At 42.3% G+C, this 9,797-nt stretch overlaps 1 protein-coding gene across 1 annotated transcript; it reads right to left on the bottom strand.

Annotated features, from left to right (window-relative positions):
- Positions 1-356: 356 nt before the first annotated feature.
- Positions 357-8,980, bottom strand: pxdc1b (PX domain containing 1b). The gene is made up of 5 exons (XM_028433401.1): positions 8,293-8,980; positions 2,212-2,303; positions 2,028-2,145; positions 1,835-1,946; positions 357-1,451 (listed from the first exon to the last, which is right to left on the bottom strand). The coding sequence occupies exons 1-5, from the start codon at positions 8,546-8,548 to the stop codon at positions 1,328-1,330; spliced, it is 702 nt and encodes a 233-aa protein (XP_028289202.1). The 5' UTR covers positions 8,549-8,980; the 3' UTR covers positions 357-1,327.
- Positions 8,981-9,797: the final 817 nt, after the last annotated feature.

Below are 9,797 nucleotides of genomic sequence, written 5' to 3'. Positions count from 1 at the left end.
ACACAAAGACAGCTAGCCTACACAAATATACATTTTCAGCTGCATTCAAAACACATGCAATGCTCCACTGAGCTCAGTTTGCAGAAATGAAAGGTGCCCTCAGCATGGTGGGAGGACCCATAACGCATATATAAAGACATGAATATTAATCAAGTGTGCCTTTTTTTTCTCACAAGTTTTCTTATAGAAAGTTTTAGTACAGCCGGGTTGTTTGTCTTCTTCAGATAAAGAGAGGACTTGTTCTGCCACCACAAACTGCAGCTTCCCACATTTACTCAGACTGTATGCAGCTGTCTGACTGAGCCCACTCATGTCATCTTACAGAAATGACCTCAGCTGAACCATTAAACAAAAGCTTTCTTTGCTCCATTTTATCTCATCAGACAACACTTCTCGCACATGATGCATCTGCTCTGATTAATCAAATTATTTATGAACAGAAAATTAACAACTTTACTTTAAGTTACACCTCTAACAGAACTACATTCAAATTAAATATTTAGACAAAACATCAACATTAAGTTCTCACTTAAAGAAAGAGCAACAAAATGATAATTACACTGAATGAAACTAAATCATACACAAAGCTTCATACTGGACTTTTGGGACCAACCTGTGCCAACAACATCGTATTTTTCTGCTATATGGACGTCATCGCTGCTGCTGACCACTTTCTGGAGGCTCTGGCTTCTTCAACAAAGACATCTATATGATCCATGATTGCTTTGCTGGACTACATGTACATGTAGGAGGGGATCAAGTTCCAAAAGGCATTTTAAAATGAATGACCTTAAATCACAAACTTATGGATCACCCCCTGCTTAAAGAAAACAGGAAATGGCGGGGACATGGTTCATAACCATGTCTCAGTTAGAGTGAAGACACAACTTGCTTAATAGCTGTATGTGTTGAACACATACAGAACAGGTCGACGCCATCGTCGAGGGAAAAATGATAATGATGAAATAAAAGTACATTTGTGTGCTGGTAATCTTTTTTAAAGAAACAGTGAACTGTCCAATAAGTTAAATTGGCTCACTCCTACTCCAAACCACAGATACAACAGCACTGAACAGCACAATGTTGCTGAGACCTCCATTATGGCGGCCACACGTTGAGTTACATCTTCTGCAGATAACAGTAAGGCTCTGGATGAGGCACACTGGTGACGTCACATAAAGTGGATACAAACTGCTGCTCTTTAGTCCTTTCAATAACCTGGTGCCCAGAACAGCCACATATATGCAGGGCTGCACAGTTCAGTTCCACTGGAGAGTACAAATATCTCAATGACAGGTCCATCCACAGGTGTCCGTTAGACACTTCCTCATTCCAGAATGTCAGTTTCAAAGGGCACCAGATGGTAGTAGGACAGGTTGGTGACATAAGCTTCTGTTTCCTCGTCACATACATCTGCTTCCATTGGCAAAAACTCGGATCCATCCTCATACCTGCCAATAAAAAGAGAAACACGTCACTTCAATGACAGGGTGGACCAGTGCGGTCTGATGTAGGTGACTGTTAACTGTCTGCATAAACCCGGTCAGAGCATTATGGGAGCAGGACTTTCAGTAATGTAGCGATGTAAAATCTTGTTTTGTGTGAGGAATGTCTTCCTCTTCTGCTTCCTACACACACACCCAGGGAAGGAAGAGGTACTACAGACACACTTCCTGAGCTGTATAAAGGAGGGGTGGGGGGTCCTGGGGATAGTTCACATTCTTCATTCTTCACTTCAAGTCATACTGCACAGTTAAAGAGCAAGCCTGATTCAAATGTGAAGTAAATATGTGAGGGTAAATATAAGGATGATTGGCGAATGGTGTCTACTCACGTGTGTTCTACAGAGTCAGTGGATGAAGGTCTCTCTTTCTCTTCTGGGATACTGTGATCAAACACAATCGTTTCTGTATTGGCCAAGCAGAATCCATTGGACCGCATGATTTCTGCAGGGTTCAACATCCAGCGTTACATCATGACAGTCAGGACGTGTGAGCCACAGATTCACCTTTACATTACACAAGTACCTGATATCTTGATTGGACTCTGAAAGCATGGCTGGATTCTGTGGACTTTGTCATTCCTTAACACCTGGTCCAGTGGCGAGCGCTCAAAGAATGTCAACATCACCTCTGACCTGGAATACTGTGCAGAGAGTACAGAGCTGTAAGCTAGCTCAGGAAGGATGTTGTTTTAGTTTGTTTTACTAACCTTGCATGGCATGTTGATGGCGTTCTTCAGGAGCCTTTCCACTTCATTCAGCTTCTCCTCAATGTCGCCCGCCTCTTTGATTTTCACCAGCCCTGCAGCAACAACACAGCCTGTATCAATACACACACTGAACTTTCTTGATTCTTAAAATTATAATATTAGTATAAAATTACTTGAAATCGAGCATCACATCATGTATAATTCACTACACAAACAAAAACATACTTTTGACGACTATAAAGTGCCTTTTTTAAAGTAATCAATGACTTTTTGGGCCTTTATTTATGACAGCAGAGAGACTGAACAAATTACTGAGGAGCTTTAATTGTATCCCAACTTTAATTCCTATTGTAACAACGACTAAATATTTTCTAAGTGCAATATAGATACAAGTTTTCATGAGTTGTCCGGTCAAAATGCCAAGTAATATGCTGTGGCTCTGTGTCTGGACAATATACCTATGAGGGCAGCCTGTGTGACCTTCACTGCCATCAGAGTGTTATCAGTTTGTAGGTCAGCCTGACAGGTTGGACTGTATTCAAAGTCTGGGAAAAGGTTTTAATAACCTTTGTATTAACAATGGCCGTGATATTTACCACACACAGGAGGCAGAATAAAAATAGATCACAGCATTGTCTTTAGGGCAAGAACACACTGAAATGGCCATTTTAATTGCTGGTATTTGTGTAATAACAGAGGGAAATAATAACAGCGAGGCTACAGAGCAACGTCTGTGATAACATGATAATCCTGTATAACACTAGGAATGCAATTTAAAAGTGTAAAAACAGCACATCTAGCAATCTGAGGCGACCGCCCATGAGAGTGAGAAGTCAGCAAAGCATCATTTAGTGCCCTGCTGACAAAGGGATGTGGTGAGGAGAATAATGATGGAGACTGCAGACGCACTGATGAGCCTCTGTTACACAGACCATCACAGTCAGACTGCGGTTACTGTTATATGAGTTAAACAGCCTGAAGGGACATTACACACACTCTGAGCCTCATCTGGTTTCTAATGGCCCACAGTGATGACATCACATCCAGGAGGATGTGAAGAGTGACTAAGCAGTTAAATCATCAGCCAGTGAGACTCTGGCCCAGTCTGATGCTCATACTGGACTGTGGCACCTTGGACCACCAGAAAAGGGTCTACAGCAGCAAAATGATGCCTGCTAAGCTCCTTTTGAAGCTGTAGGAGTCCAAGGATGCACAGTGCCAATAAGCAGAGTAGATCAGCAAAATAGTGTGATCTTTTCTGAGCTAGTCCACAAACATCACTCCCTTACAGCCCAGAAAACAGAGGTCATCACTCTCATGCAGACCTCGCCTTACTGTGACTGTGTTTCCAATGTTTTGATTGTTCTGTTGTCTCTGATTGGAAGTGGACCTCATCCATATTAATACATTTCAAGATCTGCCTTGAAAATGACAGACAACAAAATGGAAAATGCTTCATAGCTGTGGTCAGGGAAGAGCTTCTAGGATATCATGACTGGGCAGCATCCTGACACCAGTCATTACACTAGATAACAATTCATAACTTGTAACAGTATTTGCAGAAAGGAAGCCATCATTAACATCTTATAGCCTGGATATTACCATCACTGTGAGAAACCACCACACACCTAGTGATGTCAGTCATTGTCCTGTAAGATGGGACAGTGATGTCTGACCACGTAGAGCACTGATGTTAGGAATCAAATAAAAACAAGTGCACATCAGTGATAAAGAAACAAACGCCCCTGTAGGTATGATAATGAGGGGATGACAGCGTAAAATCGCAGACTCATACCCAGACTCAGCCTGACAGGCCTGTTTAACGTGTGCAAAGGAGAAGTGTTTTTGCAGCATACACACAAGTTGTGCAAGATATAATCAAGTTGACCACAATAAACTGTAAGTGTGCATTTTGATGCCGTGTCCTTATTCAGTTACTTCCTGAGAAAGCAAAGGGACTTTAGACTTTTTACATTCAACACCTCCACTAACTACTTAGTGCCAGCCCAATAATCTTGACACCAAAATTGCAGTGCTCCAGTGACACTCCTCCCACAGCAAGGCTTCTCCAACAATAGCACATGACAAATCACCAAAATAAAGCTCATGCTGTGGGCGGGGACGGCCCTGCACATAAACAAAAATAGTTTCAGTCAGAAATATATTTCTGTGTCTGTTTGTAACAGAGATGTCCTGTGGTTAAACACCTTCCTAAACCCTGACATAAAACACAGCTATGTTTCTCCTACCATGATCCCTGAGAGTAATTCCTCCAATTTCCTGTTGAAGTGTCTATTTCCTGCGTGGACTTCCTGGCTACAGTGGTCCTTGTGTTATGACTATTTATGCAACATCGTCTTATTCAGTTAGTCAGCTTCATTTTGTCCATTAAGTGCTTTTGGTTGCTTTGTTTTTTACAGGAAAACATGTGACTTTATTATCTCCCTCGAGATACAGCAAGATAATAAAAGTATAAGTGATTCCAGGAATTATTAAGAGACTAAATTACATTAGTCTGAGGAAGCATGGCTGTGATAAATGAACAAAGCAGAAGCAGGTGTACAACATCAGCAGTGTCCACTTTATCTAAAACAGTCATCAGATGTTGCAAGTAGCACATTTCACAGCTATCTGCAAGGATCTGATAAGCTCATGTCGGCAGCATGACACTTAATCACTCCACCACTAACTGGCTGCAGTGCAGTCAACATGTTATTTCTGGAAGCCGCAGTCAACAAACAGTGACAGAGATGTATCTCCGTCCACAGCTGCACTTCAATTTGTTTTGGTGATGTAGCTATTTATAACATCAATCATTATACTTCACTATGCAAAATTTTAGAGAGGAAATTTATTACTTTTCATTTCCTGTAAGGTTAAACTCAGGGAAGGGCAGAAGTAATATGTGCTTAAACAGACCTAATGTTCCTTCTGACTCCTTTTTCACTAAAAACTTCCTCCTGGAATCTCTAACACCTTAGTGATGACAACAGGATGAATATTTTTACCATTCTTCATTACACATTTAGAACAGAAAAGTTTATATAAAAAAATGTATTCCAAAACTATTCTGTTCTCAAATCTTTGTTTTCATAAACACTATTTATTACACGTATGCATGTTGTAAACTGGCTGGACTTCACTTAGTGATTTGGTAGATTAGCAAGCTCACGATGCTAATCTGATGTGTGCTAGTAATTCAACTAGTAATTAACTAAACAACTACTGTTGCATTAACTTTGTGTATTGGTTAGAATATATTTATATTCCAGCTTTAACTAAACCTATATTATTATATATTTTTACCAAATCATGCTTTTGAAAACAAGAATAAAATCTGACAGTGTGGCCAGTTAAAAAATGATGACTACAGTTAAACATGTCCAGAATAGAAAGAGAATCCATTCCTGTACACTCCTACACAGCCTAACTACGAAGTGTGTTTAGTTGGAAGCAGAGGGACGGACTACGTAGGAGTGATCGGGGACTCTGTCTGTGTCTACATTCCTTGATGATATCTAGTCCACGTGGAATGTGAGCAATCACTTCCTGTCATTCCTGTCTGTTCATTCTGGGGTCACATGTAAGGTAAGTGTTATGAGGCCTAAACAGACCGCAGGGACTAAATATGGGAAGTCCACTCCTCTCCCAGTCACCCCCCCCCCTCTCATCATGACATCAGTGTGTAAAGCTCTGCATGCCCTTGTTGTTGCCTAGGTGCAGCACTGAAACAGGAAAACATGAGCAGAGCGAGAAAGGCCAGAGATGTTTTTTCTCTCAGTTTTAGCAGCAATTTAGGGCAAATGAAATATTGAACAGATGCTGGAATTAAGGAGAGGCCAGCAGAGGACAATGTTATTAACCCTGAGGTGCACTGTCTGTCGATGAAATGCTCAAAGCAGCTACACTGATGTCTAACGTTGCAGCTGCATCTATCATTTAGCTGTAATCTGGATATGAAGGCTGACAGACAGAATGCAGAAGTGAAAAGTGAGTCACAGGAACGGAAATGTCTCTTCCCAAAATGCACTGGTCACTTCACTAGCAGCTAGCCTGTCAACAAGTCTGTCAGCTATTTCAGTGCCTGCCTGGATAGGAAGCAGAGCTTTCAGTCGCCACCGAAGGGACGTTTCCAAAACATTTGTAGGCTCAGACAAAAGGGAAGTGCCAAGAAGGCTGTGGGGAGATCATAAACACAGAGCGCACTGCGAGTTCTGCCAAATATGTGGCAACGTCAGTCAGAGACCCAAACCATGAGGGTCTTCACACTGTAAGAAGATCAGTCTCTGGTTATCACACAACTAGTCACCTTGTGTGAAGTCATATAAAACGTCACCTCTTCTATAGATGTCATAAACAAGAAAAATAACCAAAGAACAAAACTTTTTTGTAGGAGGCTCAAGGCAGCCTCAAGTGGTCATTCGAGGAACTGCAGTTTTCCACTATTTTCACACAAGCTGCATTTTCTACACATAAAAAGCATATGGTTACTAATGACTCTTCAAACAATAGGTTGGGATTAGGGCAAAGTGGATAAAACCCACAGTTAAAGGTCTCATTGTTTTGTGTGGACATATGCCAGACAGATCAGAATATCTGAAATTTAACTTAAGGGGTTGTAACATCTGACATGGCTGTTTATATCTACAAAGTGCCTCAGTCTGCCTCTGTTCTAGATGTCCTCCCTCGGAGGTTCTCTCAGACCTACCAATGACATACATTATGTATAGAAGTTATTTTACCACTTCCTTTAAGCTAAGCTTAGGCCTTAGCAATCCAGTAGGCTATTTCCCCACAAAAGTCCAATTCTGAGACCACGCAGACCTGAGAGTACAGATCAATCAACCTGGAGTCTAAGTATTGACAAGAATTAGAAGCATTGTGTCAGCATGGTGGTCTACAGGATGGCTCTGACATCCTAAAGTGGATTTTTGTAAATTATTAACCTGTCTGAACAAATGTTAGGCTACGAAGCTGAGCAGCTCAATGTTGTGAAACATTTTACAGACTGTTCTCCCCCCTCACACAGCTGTGGGTCTCTCTGTAATCCACGGATATGTACAAACAGCAGCTGTTTGTGCTGTCGGAGGCTATGTATGTGTAACAGGAATATAATGTCCCGGAGATCTTCCTGTCCAGGCAGGAGCACACTTTTACTCTGCAGAATCTACAATTAAGGAAAAAAAAAGCAAAACCTTCAAATGGCCTAAAACTTTTACTTAAAATAAGAACTGAAATGAAGCCATTTGCTGAAAAACTAGTCATCAGGATGTCCGGCCTCCAGCTGATCCAAAGTGCTGCGGTAAGAGTCACATTTATCCAATACTGACTTCAAGACAGAGGGCCTTCACCAGTTGATCTGGCTCCTGCTCCAGTTTTTACATCAACATCATATGACAGACCATCGAGCAGCTGGAAGCAACCTTGACAAGGGTATGTGGTGAAAGAAGCAATCCAATTGGCCTAAATTAGCATTGTGAGAGACGAGATAGATGAACACACCATCATACATCATGTCTGATACGTCTGATTTAAACGGTTCAAGCCCACATCAGAGAAGTGCGAGTTTAATGTAGTGCACATGTGAGAACACAAAAGTTTGCAAAAGATGCAAATTTCCACACAAGTGGACTCAAGGCTCAGTACAAATGTCCATGTACCCACAGGGGTTTGCAGACAGTCCAGTCCTAAGGAGTTAAAGCATCCTCCTTGAGGTCAAATAAAGGAATTCTCATTCTGATTCTGATTACAGTTTAGATATGAGCCAGCTGCTTGTGCATGGAAAATATCTGCAGATCTGTTGACCGACAATTATAAAAATGCAACACCCTGATGTTCTCAACTGTCTGTGTGCACATCTGTGAGGCAGTATAACCCAAGAGTATAGCCTGAAGGATATATAGACACAAACTGATTTTACTTTCTCCTTTAATTTACACCACTGTGAAGAGGATAGAGAAAAGTTAGCAATATGAAGTTTTGAGGAGCAGCCTAGACAGAATTGATCCATAAACTGTCACAGTTACTTCTGACCAGCACTTCCTGTCATGTCCCTGTCACACTATCTCCCCTCAGACCAACCTTCTATGAGAGGACTCTTGGAGAGGTCTCTTCTGTCTTCAGGAAAGGACTCCACCAGTCTCTTAAACAGCCGCCCCAGGTCAGAGTAACTCCGGTGTAAGTATAAAATGTTTCTGTCGGACCATTCAGTCCTGATCTCGAAAAACTCCTCTTCCTCCCCGCGCTGGCTGATGATGAGTCTCCGGATCCCGTTAACCCAGCAGTCCCGGACAAACATGTTGACCAGCGACGTGCCTTCAAACACAGCCGATGCCATTCCTGCACCCGTCAGTCCCGCATGCTGGGGCGGGCAGGGGCGCACGGCGGGCCGGAGGAACCGAAGAGCCGACCGCGGAAATATCCAGGCGGACAGGGAGAGGCAACTTCGGTAACTTTGCTGCCCTGAGCAGCGGCTGAGTGTGTGTGTGTGTGTGTGTGTGTGTGTGTGAGCAGGAGGAGGATGATGCGCGCTCGCTCAGCCCATCACAGGCGTGAATCTCAAACGTGGCAGGACTTTGAAAAAAAGTCAAAGATAACGCCCACGCACTATTGATACGGCTATATCGATCCAACAGCTGTTTGTCTTTACTTCACCTATTGGCAAAACAAGCAGTGTAAAAGTAATTATAAATACTAGATTGTTTCCAGACTAATGCTTCCTCTCCTACATCCAGCAGTTAACTTGGCACTGTCCGCTCCTTTCTGTTTCCTCCCCTCTCCTCCTTCCTCCTCCCTCCTTACAACAGGCTATTATTATGCAAGGCGAGGAATGCAAAAACAAAACTGTCCATCTCCTTATTTATCCCCCCCCCCCCCCCCCCCTCTATTTTGTCAGCTAAAAATCTGAACACTTAATCTTGAAATGATACGTTTGGAAATAACCGCAGGAAAGAATCCAGACACATCTTTGCTGAATTCTCAACTTTTCATTTGATTTAAAGGTTCTTGGTAATACTGAAGTCTTGTGGGTTTTTGTATGTAGCTGCTGCAGAGCTAACTGCTAGCTGGCTAACATCATGGAGACATCACTAACATTTGCATCAAACATTACGTTGAGTTAAGCCAGGAAAGCAGGAAAAAGGCTGGCTTAGAAATGTAGATTAGTCAGTTAAACGTTAGAGTCAGGCTGTTTGTAATCAGACCTTCACTGTCACAGATAAGCAGGGTTGTCCAATAACCGGAAGGTTGGTGGTTCGATCCCAACTCCTCCTTGGGCAAGGCACTTTACCTGCATAGCCTCTAGTGTACTCACTGGTGTATGGTGCCTTGTGGGACTAATAAAGGTTTCTTAATTTAATTTAATTTGTCTGCATTAGCATGCAAGCTAACCTTAGCATCATCCATCCATCATCTGAACGCGCTTTGCTGGAGCCTATCCCAGCTATCTACAGGTGAGAGGTAGGGTACACCCTAGACAGGTCACCAGTCCATCACAGGGCCACATACAGACAACCATTCACACTGAGACCTACACCAACAGGCAATTTAGAGTGACCAATTGACCTAACAAACTGCAAGAAATCTGT

The sequence above is a fragment of the Parambassis ranga genome, chromosome 20, assembly GCF_900634625.1.
Source record: "Parambassis ranga chromosome 20, fParRan2.1, whole genome shotgun sequence".
Taxonomy (NCBI): domain Eukaryota; kingdom Metazoa; phylum Chordata; class Actinopteri; family Ambassidae; genus Parambassis; species Parambassis ranga.
Note: the sequence above shows the minus strand (reverse complement) of the source record. Positions and strands in the feature narration are given on the sequence as shown.

What these genes read in the sequence shown, in the direction of transcription:
- pxdc1b (XM_028433401.1), bottom strand. Translation starts at nt 8,548, where the DNA reads ATGGCATCGGCTGTGTTTGAAGGCACGTCGCTGGTCAACATGTTTGTC. An exon ending in CAAGAGTCCTCTCATAGAAG is followed by an intron (nt 2,304 to 8,292) that starts GTTGGTCTGAGG and finishes TTGTTGCTGCAG; the next exon opens with GGCTGGTGAAAATCAAAGAG. An exon ending in ACTGACTCTGTAGAACACAC is followed by an intron (nt 1,452 to 1,834) that starts GTGAGTAGACAC and finishes TTTTATTGGCAG; the next exon opens with GTATGAGGATGGATCCGAGT.